General features: G+C 42.6%; 1 protein-coding gene across 2 annotated transcripts; it reads left to right on the top strand.

The window, feature by feature from the left end:
• The first annotated feature begins 2,275 nt into the window (after positions 1-2,275).
• On the top strand, positions 2,276-7,442 carry LOC311148794 (adenylate kinase 4, mitochondrial-like). 2 transcript variants are annotated; one of them, XM_084185759.1, is made up of 6 exons: positions 2,276-2,423; positions 2,841-3,032; positions 4,556-4,675; positions 5,332-5,504; positions 5,857-5,975; positions 6,148-7,442. In XM_084185759.1, the coding sequence occupies exons 2-6, from the start codon at positions 2,891-2,893 to the stop codon at positions 6,275-6,277; spliced, it is 684 nt and encodes a 227-aa protein (XP_084041885.1). In that variant the 5' UTR covers positions 2,276-2,423; positions 2,841-2,890; the 3' UTR covers positions 6,278-7,442. The 2 variants fall into 2 exon arrangements, with proteins under 2 accessions (XP_084041885.1, XP_084041884.1); XM_084185758.1 differs by having other exon boundaries at positions 2,307-2,451; positions 6,148-7,436.
• Positions 7,443-20,844: the final 13,402 nt, after the last annotated feature.

Raw genomic sequence — 20,844 nt, 5'->3', positions numbered from 1 at the left:
AGGCATTACAGAATTCTAGAAAGGTATTTTACCACCTTAGTAAGATGAGTCTTTCTCACCTCATATGATTGTAATACCTACCAATACATGTCTAACTACTGTAGCATATCAGCTTTTTCTAAACCTCTTAGAAAGAGAATTGCTACACAACAGATACATAGCCTACCAGAATAAAACCTTGTTAGTTGGTCGAAGCCACCACTGTTTACTCAGTACAGTGTTTAAACTGCATAATTTATGCCCACCACAGACCTGACGTCAGACTTGTTATGATTATTGGGGCTCCGCCCTCAGCGCGCGAAGCCTCTCCAGCAGTCCAGTAGCGTAGCCCGCCGGCGGAGACTCCTCCCGATTTCCTTCTCCCTCCGCTTCATGTAAACAAGTCGATTTGCTGGTTCTGTTTGATATCACAGAATTGCAGGAGCACTTGCCAACACTTATTTGAAAAATAACCTGCTGCACAACGTTGAGACAACTGTTAAATCGATCAAAACATAACATTGGTTGCGTAATTGTAAAAATTAAATAGCATATAAAACTCCCAATAGACTGTACTTATTATAAATAATAGCCTATCGGACCCTTCAATAATCGTGAAGCGCAGACCAGGTAGCCGATATATTAAATAAACGTTTAAAACACTAAAGAAAAATATAGAAAACAATCATCACATTTCAATTGTTCCAGCTATTCAACTCCATGTTGTTGGGAAAGCTTGTTGCTGTTTTCTGTAAATACAACAAGAGTAAGGCTATTTAAAAACCTTTGTAAACAGCCCGTCAATCATTTTCAAAATTGTAACATATATACATTGCCATAACAACTCTGATATTCAATAACAAGTCCATGTCAAAAAGCAATGCTATCGGTGTCGATTGAGTCTTATTATTGTGCAGCCAAAAGCTAACGCCCAGCCTGCACACACCCCTCTCTAGATAAAAACAAATACTATGTAGTCCAAGCATTCAAATTAACATGAGTAATTCTTATTTATATTTACTTGCAGTAAATATCTGACGGATATTAGTCTTACTTACTTGCATTTTGCGCGTTTCATTCCCGTGTTTACATGAATAGTTTTAATGACGCAGCAAGACCCACATCGAACAACGTGATTGTCGCCATTTTTTGTTGTTATTGAAATCTCTCAGCCATGTGGCAAAATAATAAAACAATGTTTCCGGGTCTCGACGCACAACTAGTTGAGTAAATTGGAAGTATAATAATCTTCCAATTTACTTTTTTTCGTGTGGTGGATTAGGCAGGTTCCATTGACTGAAGACACCAATAGGTTGTGCATGCGCAGCATTTGACAGCTTTAGGACTCTGACGCCGCGGTATGGTTCGCAACAAGTACAGTCCTTGGTCCGCAAATGTTGCGCGGAGTGACACTGTCTCTGTGCGTAATGGTAATGATGGGTGATGGCCAATGTTTTAGAGGGAAACCCGAAAATCGGCAATTACCGTTTACGCTCTGCACTAAGTGTTGCTGTCAACAAGTGCGTCTATTTTGTGGTTGGCAGTGTTTCGTCAATAGGTCTCTTACACATCAGTGGGTATATGAATTCGGATTCATCCTATTACCATTCATTACGTCATTATCAACCTCCCACCCCTCTCTCCCCTCTGGAAACGTGCCAATCGATAGAACCCCAAAATAGATCTGAATAGCTTTAATTACATTGTAATAAAACATCAATCAATGCAATAAATTGCAGATTGAGGATAGAAAATGAAGATGAGAACTTTCATACAGTGAAGTGAGTCAACTATGGCAACGCAATGATCCTTTACTAGCCTAATAGTGTGGAATAGTGTAGAGGTGGGTCACACAAACTATGCATGGTTGATGACCTTCCATCCTAACATCCTAACTTTAGATCTATAGACTTGTGAAAGCAGTATGAGCTGATGCCTATGGGATTCAGCTCAGTGTGCTAAGGTGATCTGGAGTCGTGCAGACGACCCAGGTTCTATTCTATTCTAGAATAAGTATATTCTAGACCTCAGAGGGGTTGGGTTAAATGCGGCAGAAGACACATTTCGGTTGAATGCATTCAGTTATGCAACTGACTAGGTATTCCCTTTACCTTTCATGTTTCAGCGACTTACATATGGTTCCATTTGTAAATTCCTCATGTCTCACTCACAATAGAAAACTACAGGTACCAGATTCCCAAGCGTTAACAAGTTCCTGCGCACAAGTCGTCCACATTTTTTTCTGAATGATGTGTCGGGGAGGTGCTGAGAAATAGGGCGTTGAGGCAGCTCCTCCATTCATTCGCAGAGAAAAACCCTTTCTTAAAGACGCAGACAAGCTACTGTCCCCTGGGAACATAAATAAAATAGTTCTTACTTGGTCTGAGTGAACTACGTGCTATATTACGCATACTTTTTGCAGGACACACACGCATAAATCGAAGGTGAGGAGTGATTGTGGGCATCGGTGAGGTAGGCCTACATCGCTTGACTATTGCCCCGTTATGTTATTTTTTTCTCCATAGTTTAAATCCTCCATATGTACAATCAGCAATCTGGAAAGTTCGATTTCTCTCGCAGATTGGATGAATGAGGCTCTTTAACAATTCCGTTTTTCTGTAGCCTTTTTAAGTCGTAACCCAATTCGGGATAATTGGCAATGAAGTTAGATTCGGTGTAATAAACTGTAGATATACTGTCCCTGTTAACTCATAACGAGCAGAACGTATCTGTTCACGGACTTTGATAATAAGGTGCACAGTGCACACCATGGGCAGCATTGAAAGATGTTTAGGCCTAACAATGTTTCATTGAAGGCAGTAGGTTATAGCAACACTGGACTAAACTTTGTATTTATTTAGTCTCCTCCAGACACAGATACAGTCCGTGGTGTTGCAGGCTATAGTGGAGGATGGCCAAACTGTTTCGAGCCGTGATCATGGGTCCACCAGGCTCGGGAAAGGGGACCATATCCGAGAGAATTGCGCAGAGATTTGGCCTGACACATCTGTCCAGTGGCGACTTTGTTCGGGAGAATATAGCTGCAAATACAGGTAGGCCTATTCTTGATAAATAATTAGACATTTATCTATTTATTATTTACCATTTATTTATTTGTTTTCTTGATTTCATCTTTTTTTAAATATTATTATTTGCTATAGTTTTTTGCCACATATTTGTCATCCTCAGCGGGGTTGCTAGAAACCGTCAGTTTTTCAGGGATACAGTGTCTTCAACCTAGCTTTAAAATAAAATAATAATAATAATAATAATAATAATTATTATTATTATTATTGTTATTATTGTTATTATTATTTCAACCTAGCTTCCTTTTCCCCTGAAAACCGGAATCGGGGGACCCCTCTCAGGCGTTTATTTTACCCCTGCTATGTTTTAGGTTACATATTTTTTGCTAATGTTAGCCTTTAGTAGCCTAACTAGCCTTCACCTCCACTAGCCTAAGCCATAAATTGCAACAATATTGTAACACCAGCAGAGGCCTAAGTTCAGGCTAGGTGAAGAGAGTCGCTTCCAAGTTGGCACCAGGCTGGTCAGTGGAGCATTTCTGAAGTCAAGAAACTCCTATCATCCAAGCCACATAAACATTAGTTAAAGTTAGAGGCTATGGCAAATCAACAATCTGGTTAAAAAAAACTAATCCCAGTTATGAAACTGTTTCTTTGCTAATAGTCTCTGAAACGTTACAGGCTATAGCAAAAGTATGTTTTGAATTTCTCTGAATTTCTCTGAGTTGACTTATCTGACCTATTTTAATCAGAAAGTGTGCCAAGCTTTTTAGCCCACAGATGAAATGTGATGTAGGGAGGGCATTAAACCCAAAACATGTGTGGGGTTGTAATTACAGTTACAGTGCAGTTTCAAGGCCATGCCTTACTAAACACAGTTTTCTAGAATTACTATACTGGAGATATTTACATTAATGAAGACATTCTCTTACATTCATACTTTGTAAACCCTGCTACCTTAAGTAAATCTGAATGGACACAATTAATCTTATGCTATGGCTTTATGTATTTTTATTCTAGCCCCTGTAACGACATTGTCACGATCCAGTTTGGTCAGTAGGTCATTAAATGACATTAATCAATTATTGATGGCTTTAGTTTAGAGGTGTCTGGAGATCTGTCTGAGATGTGCTACGTGACTGACTGCTGTAAAGAAAGCAAGAAAAAAGGGGGGAAAGAAAACAGGGTGAATTGGTAACCGTTTAGGTGTTAAAGCTACAGAGGGCATTCCTGTCTGGGTTTACTCCACCTCTCTTACTAGAAATCTTTCAAAACTTCTTAATGCTTTTGAATTATCGGGAATTGATGCCTCCATCCTCCTCCTCTTCCTCCTCCTCTTCCTCCTCCTCCTCCACCTCCTCCTCCTCCTCCTCCATCCTCCTCCTCCTCCTCCTCCTCCTCCATCCTCCTCCTCCTCCTCCTCCTCCTCCTCCTCCTCCTCCATCCTCCTCCTCCTCCTCCTCCTCCATCCTTCTCCTCCTCCTCCTCCTCCTCCATCCTCCTCCTCCTCCTCATTATCTCTCTCTTTCCCTCCCTCCCTCCCTCCACAGATGCTGGTGTTCTGGCTAAGACCTACATAGAGAGGGGTCTGCTGGTGCCGGACCATGTGATGACACGGCTCCTACTTCCCAGGCTGGAGGAGATGACCCGCCACAGCTGGCTGATGGATGGTAAGACCAAAGACACACATACACACACACACACACACACACACACACACACACACACACACACACACACACACACACACACACACACACACACACACACACACATACACACACACACACACACACACACACACACACCATGAAATGCACACAGACTTCCAAATATCTTTTTTTCAGCTGCGTAGAGAAAGCAAGAACATAGAGAGGGTTAATGAATTGGCAAACAACCAAAAACACATGAGCACAGTAAGGTATCATGAAACACTGACTGTACAGGTTTGTGTCTGGCCCAGAAACAAGCTGAAAGAGGCCAGTCAGGCAACAGGCCAAGGTTTGTAAACAGTAGTTCAGGTTTACACCCTCTGAAAGCAGCTATTAACTCGTCTCACAGCCAGGCCAGAGGAACCAACAGTAAATACAGTATTTACAGTATGTCTACCAGTCCATATCAGTGTAGGTTAAAAGGAAATTGATCAGGATGTTGTGTTTGTATTGTTTACATAACGATACGACCATTATGATGTCATAGAAAATAAATAAATATTTTCCTTGAAGTTGTTGTGCAGGAGCAATGTGAGATTCACACGCACACACACACACACACACACACACACACACCCCTCAGTCTCCGTCCTTCATCTCCCAACTCTCCCCAGGGTTTCCCCGTACCCTGGCCCAGGCCAAGGCTCTGAACAGTACCTGTGACCTGGACCTGGTCATCAGCCTCAACATTCCCTATGAGACCCTGAAGGACAGGCTGAGTGACCGCTGGATCCACCCAGCCAGCGGCAGGGTCTACAACATGGGCTTCAACCCTCCACGCGTACAGGTCAGAAAAGAACATTGTTTTTCTCAGTTTTTAATCACCACCATCATCTCCTTTACACATATTTAGTCTTCTGGTTAGTCTGTCTGGGTGGGGGGGGGGGGGGCAGGACCGAGTTTGGGAAAGCATGTGCTAAGCAATGGTTGCTATGGTTGCTACAGAAGGCTGTGAAAATACGGTACCAGATTGTTATATTCCTAACACTTGTATTTGTGAATGATCAGTAATATCTTGAAATAGTGTATTGAATGTGAGGGGTTCAAGACAACTCTCTGTGAGCTGGGTACAGTTTTCATGGGTTTATGTCATTGATATAATAATAATTAAGTTGCATTGGTTCTGTTTTCCCCCCCAGGGCAGGGATGACATCAGTGGGGAGCCTTTGATCCATCATGATGATGACAAACCAGAGGCTCTAGTGGCCAGACTGAGGCAGTACAAGGACCTGGCCAAGCCCATCATAAACCTGTACAAGTACGTCCACCCTTCACTTCACTGACTCATTTTTTAAAGCATTGTGTAAATTTCTTGCCTTGACTATCCTGAAATACTGATCAGTGACAATGTAGTTACAATATAATGTAATTATGCTACATGGTAGTTATGCAACTTTACCTGTAAAGTGTGTCCTTATTTTCCTCCCCAGGTCAAAGGGCATCCTGCACACGTTCTCAGGCACAGATACAGACAGGATCTGGCCTTACATCAACTCTCTCCTCAGCACCAAGATCCCCAGCACATCACAGACAGACACACAACGCATCCCAATGCCCTGAGGAGAGCAGAGGTGACGCATCAGAAGCAAAGGCCATGCACAGGGACTCCTAATGTTAGTTAGTGAAGACGTTAGTTGAGTACATGGCTGCAAGACAAGACTACCGCTAGATGTTAGGAGCCCTTAGCTTGGCAGTTATCTCAGTACCAAAACATGTTTGCAAATACAATCCTATGCACTACATAGATCAGGGGTGCATAGCTTATTTCCTCAAGGGCTGGAGTGTATGAAGGTTTTCGTCCTTACCTTTTAGACAGAGACTGATTTCCTCTCTCCAGATAGTAAGTTTAAAGTCCCAGGGAGAAACGGAAATCAGCAGGACTGCAGAACATGAGAGCCTGATGTGCAACTCTAAATATACCTTACATTTCAAAGACTGTAAAACTGTCTTGACACTCCTATAGCACCTAAGGGTACTTAACTGTTGATTTCTATATATGTGATTTATCCTTCATTTCAACTGAAATGACTATTGTGGACATTGTCTTCTAAACAGCACACCCTATAATGTGGCTTAATTTTTTAGTTCGATCAAATGAAGAGTTTAATCTTTATCAAAGGATTTTGGATTACATAAATGTGTTTTTCTTTTGTTTAATTTGAAACTGTTTTGTTGATTTTAGTTAGACCAAATATAACCTTCTCCCTAGTCTATTGAAGTTTAGTGTGCAAGACTAGACCAAATATAAAACGATTATAATGAATGGGTCTATAACTGTGTTAAAAGGGACCAAAGATTTTAACAATGGTAGAATTATATTCAAAGAGCCAGAGGCCTTACTATTTGTAATGACTTGTTGAAGAGTTTATGAGTGTTTTAACTAATTGAAAGTGTAATGCATCTGAATTGCTGTATCAGAAAAAGGATGAGTGTGGTTAGTGGTTGGACAGTGTTTGTGGGAGGATGTGTCTTGTGTCTGTCTCCCTTTCAGATTTCAATAACACAATATGCAAATAGTCACTGGTGTAAACTGTAATTGGCCCAGTTTACATATGGCAAGCCCATTGTGGTGAACGAGTGGTTAGGAAAGCTTTTCATACGCTGTGTATTAACCCACCCCTCTGTTGTGCAATACCACACACTGAATGTTTTCTGTCCAAAAGTCATGTTGCTGTCCAAAATCTGCCATATTCCAAGAAAAATAAAATTATTTTCTCAGAATTTCCTTTCAGTTGTTTTACTCTCAAGGTCAAACACTAGTTCCAGGCAACATGCCTACTATGAATATAAACTAAATGTCTACCATTCAAAGCTATAGTACTGTAAGTTTCAGCTACATTCCCTGAATATTATTTTTGTTCATAACATTATTGTGTGTGCTATATAGGAGACTGATAGATTTCTACTGTGAATTTTGTCTGGGAATGCCACTGCAGACATATTAGATAGGCTATCACATAACTCTATAGTCATGCTGCAATGATGCAGCATCTGTATCTAGTCCACCATGCATGGCAATGCAGTATAATGTGACAGAACTCATAACATTTATAGCACCCTCTCTCTCCCCCTCTCTGATCAATACACCCTTTGATCTGACATCAGAGAAGGCAGCAGGGAGAAGTGCATGTCTGCATTTGTACACGTGTTTGTGTGTACACATGCGCATGTGTTTTTGTGTTCGTGCACATGTGTGTGTGTGTGATCCTGTAGTGAACCCTGAGAAGAACTAAGGGAGGTATTTCTGACTACTCTCTCTTTCTATCCCCTATCAGAGTTGGATCTGTAATGCTGCATTCATAACCAAGTGGGAAGGTGGTAATCACCATAAATGTTTACATTTGAGTCATCTAGCAGACACTCATATCCAGAGCAACTTAAAGGAGCATTTAGGGTTACTTGCCCAGCGCTCTTTCGGTTACTGGCCCAGTGCTCTTAACTGCTAGGCTACCTGCCGCCCTGGTTGTGAACTCGTAAATACCAGTTGGATGCATTCACATCAAATCAAATCAAATCAAATGTTATTGGCCACATGCGCCTAATACAACAGGTGCAGACATTACAGTGAAATGCTTACTTACAGCCCTTAACCAACAGTGCATTTATTTTAAATAAAAAAGTAAAATAAAACAACAACAAAAAAGTGTTGAGAAAAAAAGAGCAGAAGTAAAATAAAATAACAGTAGGGAGGCTATATATACAGGGGGGTACCGGTGCAGAGTCAATGTGCGGGGGCACCGGCTAGTTGAGGTAGTTGAAGTAATATGTACATGTGGGTAGAGTTAAAGTGACTATGCATAAATAATTAACAGAGTAGCAGCAGCGTAAAAAGATGGGGTGGGGGGTGGGGGGGCAGTGCAAATAGTCTGGGTAGCCAAGATTAGCTGTTCAGGAGTCTTATGGCTTGTGGTAAGAAGCTGTTGAGAAGTCTTTTGGACCTAGACTTGGCACTCCGGTACCGCTTGCCGTGCGGTAGCAGAGAGAACAGTCTATGACTAGGGTGGCTGGAGTCTTTGACAATTTTGAGGGCCTTCCTCTGACACCGCCTGGTATAGAGGTTCTGGATGGCAGGAAGCTTGGCCCCAGTGATGTACTGGGCCGTACGCACTACCCTCTGTAGTGCCTTGCGGTCGGAGGCCGAACAGTTGCCATACCAGGCAGTGATGCAACTAGTCAGGATGCTCTCGATGGTGCAGCTGTAGAATTTTTTGAGGATCTGAGGACCCATGCCAAATCTTTTCAGTCTCCTGAGGGGGAATAGGCTTTGTCGTGCCCTCTTCACGACTGTCTTGGTGTGTTTGGACCATGATAGTTTGTTGGTGATGTGGACACCAAGGAACTTCAAGCTCTCAACCTGTTCCACTACAGCCCCGTCGATGAGAATGGGGGCGTGCTCAGTCCTCTTTTTTTTCCTGTAGTCCACAATCATCTCCTTTGTCTTGGTCATGTTGAGGGAGAGGTTGCTTTGAACTCGTTGAGAAACACTGATTTAATAATATGCCATTTAGCAGACGCTTTTATCCAAAGCGACTTACAGTCATGCGTGCATAAATTTTTGTGTATGGGTGGTCCCGGGGATCGAACCCACTACCTTGGTGTTACAAGCGCCGTGCTCTACCAGCTGAGCTACAGAGGACCACGATTTGTTAATGGCCAACCAGCTGCATAAACCATAAACTAAAAAAAGTACAGCTATCATGCTTGTAAACAAATTATAGGGTTCAAAAATTATATTAATAGATTGCTTTTTATAAATCATGTTTTGTTGTTGCATTTAACTGCCGAAAATGCTGTTATCGAGGTCATTTCCTTAGTAAGTGGCATCAGAGGTCAGCATGTGGGAGACGTCGGAGCTCAGGGATGATAGACAAGTTTCGCACAAGTAATCACCGGTTGGAGGGGCGTTCAAGTGGTTTTATCCCAGTGGTAAGGAGAAATACCACCTTCCCACTTGGTTATGAATGCAGCATTAATCCCATGTGCATTAAACTGGGGTGGAACACCTGGAGTGGATTTCAACCAGGGATTAATGCTGATTATGGAGACTGATGACCTCAGCTCTGTTTACATGTCATACTCAACCATCAGAGGTTTGTCATTTCCTGTTGTATGGAGGTGGATATAACAGGGATCTCTCTAGATAAGCCTACAGATAGGAAATATGTCCGGGAAAATCTAATATAGGCAATCATAAAACCCATGTATATTTGCTGGATACTGGCTTATTACATGATCCGCACATGTGAGTGATGAATTTCATTTAATATATTAAGTCCCATGTAGCTCAGTTGGTAGAGCAGTTGGTAGAGCATGGTTTGTGGATTGGTTTGGGGCGGCAGGTAGCTTAGTGGTTAAGAGTGTTGTGCCAGTAACCGAAAGGTCGCTGGTTCTAATCGCCGAGCCGACTAGGTGAAAAATCTGCAGTTGTGCCCTTGAGCAAGGCACTTAACCCTAATTGCTCCGGTAAGTCGTTCTGGATAAGAGCGTCTGCTAAATGACTAAAATGTAAATGGATTCGATTCCCACGGGGGGCCAGTATGAAAAAAAAAATATGTATGCACTCACTAACTGAAGTCGCTCTGGATAAGAGCGTCTGCTAAATGACTAAAATGTAGTCTATCCTGTCCAGTATGCCTTCCCAGGTTTCTTTTACATTTTAGTCATTTTAGCAGACGGTCTTATCCAGAGCGACTTACAGTTCGTGAGTGCATACATTTTTTTTCCTTCTTCATACTGGCCCCCGGTGGGACTTCATAAACAGCAAGTCGTGATCTGCTGTGTAGTTGTCATTCACAAGCGAACAACTGCGCAGTTTACAGTGTATTGATCTATATGACATCCGGAACACTTGAACTAATATAGATAGGCTCCTCCATATTGTTGTGAGATCAGCAAATGGAGGTCGCCGCGTTCGTTTCAGTGAAGCGCACATGAAATATAAGGTGATGATATGATGATGTCGTAGTCCTTGTAATTGTAATTTTAGGCAACCCCAGGAGTTTACATTATACCCGTGCACCACTTACAGGTCGAGGTACAGAAGGACGCATCGATCGTTTGACCTTTGACAGGCGGCGAATGACAACTCGAAAGTCGGCATTTCTCAGAGCTCAGCTGGGGTCTCTGCGCGCATCTCCAGAGCTGAGGACGTCGGCGTTCCAGAGATAATGACAGCGAGCGCTCTGAAAGGTAGGGAGGCCTACGACAAAAGGGCTGTTTTTTTTGTTTTGTTTTTTACATCATTCGTTTGAAACCAGATACGTTTTATATCAAATGCCACTGAAATGCTTGCTCTGGAGGAGCATCGTCGTCATGTGTTACTTCCCGATGAGATTTCAATATTAATTAATTATGGTCTTCTCTGCCCCAGGAATTCTATTGGCTTGGTCTGCAGAAAGATTTTCTGCATATCGTGGTTTGGCCATCAGTAAAAACCTGCGTTTTTACCAGAATATTATCATATGAATATCCCATAGCATCGATGATGTTTGGCTTTATTTTCAGTGCAGGTGTTTTGTCAGGTTACAGGCCTAGGCTATCTTTAGACAGAGGAAATGCGTAACGACGGGAAAACAGCCCGTTGCGCTCAACCCCTGTATGACGTTGAAGCTTTAAACATTTCTATACATTTGTTAATAATGATTAAACAAAAAACGTGCACTCATATGAATGGTGAAACCGCCGTAGCCAAACGGTTACAAACGTTCCAAGTGCATTGAATGACTAATATGACCAGGGGGGATTTTTAGACATGATCTGAGATGATTAATAATTAAACTATTTGGGAAAACACTCTAACATAATTCTCAAAGTTTATATTATGTGAGTCATCAAAATGGAAAATGATATGCTTAGTTAAAACAAATAAAAAATAAGATGGCTATGACGGGGATGATTCATGTTGCTGAATGCGCGTTTATTACAGGCTGGCACCTGGCAATGAAGGGGCAGGTTCAACAAGATGACAACAATCCTTGAAAAAACATCTAAATAGGCGACTAATTAGCCTATTTGCTTTCAATCTCAAATTAATTTTTAAACTCAGTTTTAAAGGGAAATGGGTTTCGCTGAGGAAGAATATTAGGGAAATCCCTTGTATGATCCAGGCACTTACGCGATTGCCAGTTCTGGTTTTTCATACGACGGCAGTTGGTGCTTTCAAGACAACTGGGGAAAAAACGAGGTCAAATCATGACGTCAGTGATTTTCAGGTCGGAAAAGCAGAGCTCTAGAAAGATGTCCGAGTTTCCGATTTGGAATTCCGAGTTGGATGACCGTTCAAAACAATTTTTCCCAGTTGAAGCTCGTTTTTTGCGGAGTTCCCAGTTGTCTTGAACGCACTGATGATGACATTATATTATTGAAGCTAGATAAATTCGGTACTACATTTTTCAGTGTAGGTGTAGCTTATTAATATGACTTCTAGACATTAGTAGCCTTAATTATGAGCAACTGACCACATGAAGTCTAAACTTGATTTAGCTATATGGCATATTTCTCTTATGCATAAATACACTATACATCTTCATAGATTGAATTATGATATATAGCATAGGCCTATATAGCAAAACTATGCGATACTATGGGAGAATCTCAATAGCATACTTCTTGTGTCCTCTCTCCTCACCTCCTCAAAACCCATTGGTGGAGAACGTCAGAGGGTTGGGACCTCTGGCTTTCTCATCCAATGGGTTTTGAGAAGGAAGCGAGGAGAGGACTCGAGGAGTATGCAATTGAAATTCTCCCTATGTCTGCCAGTGGACCCTAACCCTACCCAGCAGATACTAGTGGTCATTACATTTTAACCAGTATAGGGATAATCATTAATCCCCTATCCACCCTTAAAGATGATGGCACATCCACTGAATCTAGTAGAATAGCTTATTTTAGGTCAGTATAGGCCTATTGAAGAGAACGGCTGTATGGTTGGACAGTTGGCCGGACTTCCATATTGTTGTTTTCAATATGATATGGACATGCCTTAAAAATCATATAGTAAAGGCACCCAACATGGATGCCACAGAGCAATGTTTGAGGTGGCGTACAGCTGAAGAGCTGAAATAAATGTCAGTTTATTAGGCAAAGGTCTTGTAAAATATCCTACGGTCTTTGTTAAACAAGGACTTCCCCTTACCCACAGTGTCTTATTAACATCCAAGAGATATCCAAGTGGTTAAACCCCGCCTATAAAAGAATGAATGAGTTCAATGTGGCATTTAAAGCTTTAGGAAGTAATTAAAGGCAGTAGTAGGCTGGGTTATGTAGTTTTTTATTTTGTATTTTTTTGCTGTCATTTGTTTTTTAGCAGGTTTAGGATTGTCTCTCCCTGTTTTCTGTTCATATTCACTTATCTGTCCATTATGCTAAATTATGTGGAAGTGTAGTCATTACAGTATGATCTGCTTTTAAAACTTGGATCCAAATTTCGAAATGGGTTAGTTAGTTGTGAGTACAGTGGGCACTGTCATTATCAAAGTGATCACTTTTTGCATCACACAGTTGTGTGACCATAGCCATAAAATACCATGTCACCAGTGGTAAAAAGCCCAAGCTGCAATGTCAGGACATTCAATTGCTTTTTTGATGTCCTGTTCCAGTCTTCTAAGTGAAGGCTGTAACCATTTGTATTGGAGACTGAAAGCAGGAGTTGACATCCTGAAACAATGCATCAGGGGGAAATGTCTGATGTTGGGAGGCTGGCTTTCAGAGGAAACTACATCCTTCAATGGAGTGGCACTTTGCGTCCGGTTACGTGGGGAATCATTTATCTTTTTGGAAATTCCCTTCCCTGCTGTGCTTTCAGTCCAGGGCTCCTGTTGTAAAGGGTTTCCCAGGCCCGGGTCCTGCTTTGAGCAACCATGCAGCCCCTCAGTTGCCAGGGGACTGGGCCAAGGAAGGAAGCATGTTCCAGAACACCAAGTAGCTCACTTGGTGTGAGTCCCAAATGGCACCCTATTCCCTGTATCGTGCACTACTTTTGATCACTACCCATTTTGACCAGAGGCCTATGGCCCTTGTCAAAAGCAGTGCACTATATAGGGAATAGGGTGTCTAGATCTTTAATTATCAACAGACTGAAGTGGTCCTCCTGTCCCTGACAAAGCACAATGCTGGCCTACAGTGCTGACTTCAGCACTCTAATTCCTTTATAATATGTCTGTGGGGCGATACTGTATAGCCTACAACTGGCCCATCACCAGCTTGAACTAAAGCCCATTAGCAATGGAGACTATTGCCTATGTAGCTTATAAGAAACTGAAAACGTTTCTATAATAATATTGTTAATTGATCCCTTAATAATCATTATGAGCATATGATGATATTGTGTGTTAACTATAGGCTGTTAAAATATGTTATTAGAAATCGATTTGTGAATATTTTCGTATAGAATAGAATAGAATCAGTCCTATGTATGCTATTCTGTAGGCTATATCACATCTACAGCCTATTCAACATTTATATTTGCTGACAAATATTAGCCTACTGCTTTGCAAAGAAATAACAATGAAACAGGCGATCCTTTAGTCACCTACTGCCGACATGGTGTTGTAAAGGTTGGCCTGGAGCAGAAAGACTGAAAGGACCCATTAACTCAACCCGGACTGGCAGGCATAGCCGTGGATGTGCGGCGTAGTAAATGTGGTCCTGATGACAACGTCCTGCTTTTGATATCGCGGAGAAAAGAAAACAGGGAGAGGCGCTGCTGGAACTACTAGCGCATATCTGGTGGATTATTTCTAAACAGATATCTGAGATTTGTCGTCCGGAATATGTGCATTCAGTAGCTGTTTTGTCGTATTTATATGTAATTCTCAAATCCACGACACAGAGCTGAATGAGATGAGCCTACTTGGTGGTTATAAGAAAAAGACCTGCAGTTACGATGGCTATGAATCTTTACAGTTGGTCGATAGCAGTGGAAACTTCAATAACGGGGGAGGGAGAGGCAGCGGAATCGGCGGCGGCTCGGTAGCAGCAACCCTAGGAGGACCGAAGGCAGGCCCACTGCGCGAGGACGACTGCAGCACCATGGACAGCTCAGGTAAGCAGCTCTCTCGCCATGGGAGGCGGTGCGGCTCACGCGCAGCAAGCAAGAACAAGCTGGGGATAATGTTGCTCTGTTGCATGCGAGGCAGAGCACGCCTTTCGCTGTGTGATACTCCCTGAAATATATTTAATTGAATAAGATTAGTGTAAATAGGTCCAAATAGATTATCTATCTAGCCCATGTTGTCCGATGTTTGTATGTCTTGTATTTTCCGTGCATTACATCATGTAATCGTGGTCTCTCATTATGTAGGCCTATATCGTACTGCTTTTGTTGTGTGTGAGTAGAGCTGATCTCATCATAGTATATTTTGGGTTGAAACAACGTATGTATGTCTGTTTTAGCGTTCACTACTATTCTAACAAAAATGCTTAATGTTGCAGTCTTTTATTTGGCTACATATATTGTAATACAACTGCAACTACTGTAATATCAACATGCACACATTAGAGCATAAACATAGTCCCTATCAATCACCCTGCTGTGGTGTAGTCCTAAGTGATTACCAGTGACAGTAATAGACAGATTGACAATAGCTTATATGGCAAGAAACCCCCACTAACCCAATAATATACTCTAATTGTCCTTGTTCCTTTTTAATAATTTTATGTTGGGAATTTCCAGCATATTCAGTTGCCTATGTCAGGGATTTTCAAACTTTTCTTGCCCAGGGACCCCCGCCCAGGCAAACCGGCTACCCTGACCGGACCCCTATCATATGTTAACAAAAAAGTATTGTATTATCATCAGGTGAATGATAATGGCAAGTAGAAGTAATCAACATTTTAAAATGAATAGATTTGGTGGACAGTGTCATTATTTTGACCACCCCACAGTTCATTGGAAGAGGAAGTGTAAACTAACATAGTCTATTAGCTAGAAAGGTATCTTGGCAGCGAAGAGAACATTTTGCTATTGTAAAGCTAGTTTTCTGCAATTCTACACATTTTTCCATTGAGCTGAGAGAAAAAGTTGCAGTTTAGAAGCTAATTCCCAGCAATTCTACACAGTTTGTCATGAGCTGAGAGTTTTAAAGCTAATGCTGTGTTCCTCTCCTCAAACAAAAGCAATGGACATGTGCCCTGAATGCCCAGTTTTGGGAATTTTAGATTCTCCCTGATTGTCTAGCTTTTATTTGATTGTTACTTTTTCAAAGATGGTATTATAAAAAAATATATAGTTCAATATCTTTTCTGCATGCTTTCTATCTGGTTTTGGTCGTTTAAGTTGACACTGAAACTGTTTTTCCATCCCGAATATTATCACTTAGACGGCCTGCCTAAGAATTTTCTATACAGAAAAAACCCTGTAATTAGCTCCAGTGACTGTAATTTCCTCCAGATTAAAAGGATAGTTCGAGATTTTGGCAAAGAAGCCATTTACCTACTTCCCCAGAGTTGGATGAACAAGAACAGCTAGCATGTTAACTGCTACTCTAGACTTCCAGTCATTGCGTTAACGCTAGTTAGCATTGGCTCGGGAAACGACCTCTAACTTCCTTCATACTGGACGCAGAGACATACAAATGGTATCCATAATGGTATTCTGTGCAGCTAGCAATATTCATCAAATAATTATTTTTCACACAATAAATATTATTGCGGACCCCCTGCAGTACCTCGGGCCACGGACCCCAGTTTGAAAACCCCTGGCCTATGTCATGTGGAGAGTTAAATGGCCACAGTTCATTGTCAGTGAGTGAGTGGTAATGTTGTGAACAGGGCTATCCCCACAGCTCACTGCTCACTGCAGTGCAATGAAAAAAACCTAACCTTAGGGTCTGGGTCTATCTGAGCTGAAGGGGTGGGGGGGGGGGAGAGGGGGACATAGCCCTCTGAGATGGCTGAGTGTCAGGTGAGTCTGTCTGGGCTAGCCGGCTGGCTGGCTGGCTGGCCTCTGCAGTGCTGCTGGTGCTGCTGCTGCGGCTGTATGGGGTGACTGAGTCTGTATCTCCAGCTTTCTCTGCTTCTATGTGTAGCTCAGTAAACATCAGAGCTCTGCAGCCTCCCACGTCCATCTGGCCAGCCTTGTTACATTGGCAGGCAAACCAGCACACAGGCATTTTGAACGACTGACTGACCAACAGACACAGAGGCAGACACAATGACAGACACAGAGACAGACCCAGAGACAGGTGGATTGACAGGTTGCAACTAGGCAGGAGGTGTCTGGTTAGTGGTTAGGGTCTGAGACTGCATTGGAGGTCTTCCCATGTAGAAAGGGTCTATATAAATCACCAATGTGTTTGATAGGGATTGACCCGACCACCAGGCACCATCCGTTCGGCATCAGAAAGTGTCTATTATGTGACAAATTTCACATCAGAAATGCAAACTTCCCCATCTCCCCAAATCCAGGGCAGCTCTCTTTCAGTAGATCTGTTTTATTGACATTAAGTGAATAATAGATGGCTGGATGGCGTCACTGCAGTCTGCTGTGAATATTCAAGTGTTAAATGAAGGGGAACATAGTGAAATTCGTGTGTGATATGATAGCTTTCACTCTTTCTACTGACGGAATACTTAGGATCCTTTCTAGAGGAAGATATGCATAATTGTATGGTGCATATCTGCTATAACAATCATGTTTTGTGGGTGTATATCTCCCACATAGGTCAGTATTTAGGCCAAGCTGCATGTCCCTTCCAGACATATGAATCATACACTCTTTGTCTTAACAGCAGCATCTATAATTGAAAAGCTTAGGGCCTGTTTGTTGGGACAGTTCCTGTTTGGCCCACAATAGAGGCACACATGTCACTACTGCAGTACACAGGCATTGTCTGCCTGCATGCCTGCCTGCCTGCCTGCCTGCCTGCCTGCCTGCCTGCCTGCCTGCCTGCCTGCCTGCCTGCCTGCCTGGCTGCCTGGCTGCCTGTCTGTCTGTCTGTCTGTCTGTCTGTCTGTCTGTCTGTCTGTCTGTCTGTCTGTCTGTCTGTCTGTCTGTCTGTCTGTCTGTCTGTCTGTCTGTCTGTCTGTCTGTCTGTCTGTCTGTCTGTCTGTCTGTCTGTCTGTCTGTCTGTCTGTCTGTCTGTCTGTCTGTCTGTCTGTCTGTCTGTCTGTCTGCCTGCCTGCCTGCCTGTCTGTCTGTCTATCTGTCTGTCTGTCTGTCTGTCTGTCTGTCTGTCTGTCTGTCTGTCTGTCTGTCTGTCTGTCTGTCTGTCTGCCTGTCCCATTCACCCTGCACCAGATGGAGGGTATAAAGGAGAAAGGCTAGGGCTATTGAAGGAGAGAGGCACATGGAGACTCTGTCTGTATTGATCTCTCTGACCGACCGGGCCAAGTCTCTATCTGTGCCAGCGCCTCTGTGACTGGGTCTCTCTCTCAGACATCAGAGGTGCCTGACTGGAGCAGGGATGGAGGGATGGAGGGATGAACGGATGAAAGGGAACGGAGGAGGTGGGTGAGGGGTGTTTTGGTCAGAGTTTAGAGAGCAGTAGCCAACTCTAAGGGACGGCTGTGGAGGAAGCTCCCTTACACAATGACTTGTCACATAGTCTGAAGGAGGGTGGTAAATAATGTCCAAGTTACACAATGACTCTTTAGGTATAGTTTCATACATTTTTGTTTTAACTGAATAAGATCTATAGACTTCCACTCGTGTATTAGTCAAGATGTCTACAGAATCTCTGTGTTGTTGTCTACATTCAGCTGTGGAGGAGGAGGGACTGATGCTGTGTGTTTGTGAACTGAGGCCTTCAGTGGGGAAAATAATCTTCCAACACGTTGTACCAAATTCAAAAATCAAGAAAAATAACAGAAACATAGCATCACTTAATGCACCCCTCAGGCTGAGCCAGGCTTCGGGCTGCCACTCACACAGAGACAGCACCTACACGGATAATGCTACCAGCAACATTAACCACACTGCTTACACAACCTATGGTAGCCTAACGCCATCGCTATCACACTGTCACCAAACGCGACAACAGTGACACATTAAAGGATGTGAGTGTGATCGTGACGCTGAAGGGACTCGTGACGCTGAAGGGACAGCGACCGTAATACCAGCGCACTCCATGTAGGAGAGCACACTTTTTGTAAAACACATAGGGCCAATAGAAAGACAGCAGTCACACACAGCATTATGTTAAAAGATAAGCAGCCTGTTCACTTGGACATAATAAGCCAGCAGGTCCCAATCATAAGATTACAAAAACACAACCATTAGGCTAAGCATTTGCCAATAGAAATGTACAACTATTACTTCCCATTGCAAATATATTTTTCACATTCAGCACACAAAGTAACCGGTGATCTAAAGTTTAAGTGGAACAATGTTTTACACACATTAGTTATTTTCAAAGAGATAACAACAGCAAGCGAGCTGCAATAAAAAAAACACAGTTCCACTCACCAGATGATGATAATTTGAAACTTCACTTCTTGTTGAAAGTTAATCTTGAAAAGGGCGAAGCTAACACATTAGCAACAACATCCTCTTCGATAACACCTGCTGCAGCCGCTGCACACTAGCCTACAACAAAAGCTATCTAACTAGATTGTGGGATTTAAAAATGATAATTTACACATTTCTGTATGGACCTCGCTTTCTGCACGGGGGAATTGTCATGCTGAAACAGGAAATGGCCTTCCCAAAACTGTTGCCACAAAGTTGGAAGCACAGAATCGTCTAGAATGTAATTGTATGCTGTAGCGTTAAGATTTCCCTTCACTGGAACCTAAGGGGCCTAGCCCGAACCATGAAAAACAGCCCCAGACCATTATTCCTTCTACACCAAACGTTACAGTTGGCACTATGCATTGGGCCAGGTAGCGTTTTCCTGGCATCCGCCAAACCCAGATTATTTGGTCGAATTGCCAGATGGTGAAGCGTGATTCATCACTCCAGAGAATGCGTTTCCACTGCTCCAGAGTCCAATGGCGGCGAGCTTTACACCACTCCAGCTGACGCTTGGCATTGCGCATGGTGATCTTAGGCTTGTGTGCGGCTGCTCGGCCATAGAAACCCATTTAATGAAGCTCCAGACGAACAGTTGTTGTGCTGACGTTGCTTCCAGAGGCAGTTTGGAACTCGGTAGTGAGTGTTGCAACCGAGGACAGACGATTTTTACACACTATGCACTTCAGTACTCGGCGGTCCCATTCTGTGAGCTTGTGTGGCCTACCACTTTGTGGCCATTCTACTACCAATGTTTGTCTATGGAGATTGCATGGCAGTGTGCTTGATTTTATACACCTGTCAGCAACAGGTGTGGCTGAAATAGCCGAATCCACTAATTCAAGGGGTGTCCACATACTTTTGTGTATATAGTGTAGCTGTTCTATCATTCAGCGTGGTGTTCAATGTAGGCCTACATTCCATGAGACTTGCAGGGCTTGACATTAACATGTTTATCGACTTGTCCTTCAGACAAGGAGGTGACTGAAAATGTTGTTGTGTTGTTTGAAGCAAGAAACCACTTTACACTTTATTACCATTATTACAGAGAATCAGACAAATTATGATACCCTCTGCCAATTGGCTACTTAGCTTAATCAATATACAACACTGCCCCTTTAAGACAAAAAAAAGCATTTCAAAATGTACACGTTTTGTGCTCTTAGAGGAAGCAATCACTCCTCCATTGCTGACTACAAATTATCTATAACTAGCAAAGGATAGGCAAGTCCCAAGATGGCGTAGCAGCGCGGTCGTGTTTTCTGTAGTGTCCTCATGTAAATAGGCTGTTTTTTGTTTGTTTTCTGTTAGTTTTTTTGTGTGGTTTTTTCGTATATATTTCTTAATCTCACTTTCTATCCTTTAACTAAATATACTTTCCTGCAACCCGCCTCACCCAATGTGGTTCGGATTCTATTATTTCTTTATACCTTCTTATCTGGTACCTCCGGCTGAAACTAGCCAGCTAGCCAGCTAACTAGCTATTTGCTATTAGCCACCGTTAGCGGTCTTCACCATTGTCTGTGGCCTGCACTACCTACCAGCCACCTCTAGCCTGGACAATTATCGGGCAGTCTGCACATCGCGCTATCGAGCCAGAGCATATCGAATTTTCTGCCGGAATCACTGAACCTTAACACCGGATCATCGCAACTAGCTAGCTGCAACCGAATGGCTG

The sequence above is a fragment of the Coregonus lavaretus genome, assembly GCF_964263955.1.
Source record: "Coregonus lavaretus genome assembly, chromosome: 21".
Classification (NCBI taxonomy): Eukaryota; Metazoa; Chordata; class Actinopteri; order Salmoniformes; family Salmonidae; genus Coregonus; species Coregonus lavaretus.
The sequence above is the reverse complement of the archived record's forward strand: the minus strand, read 5'-3'. Positions and strand labels throughout refer to the sequence as shown.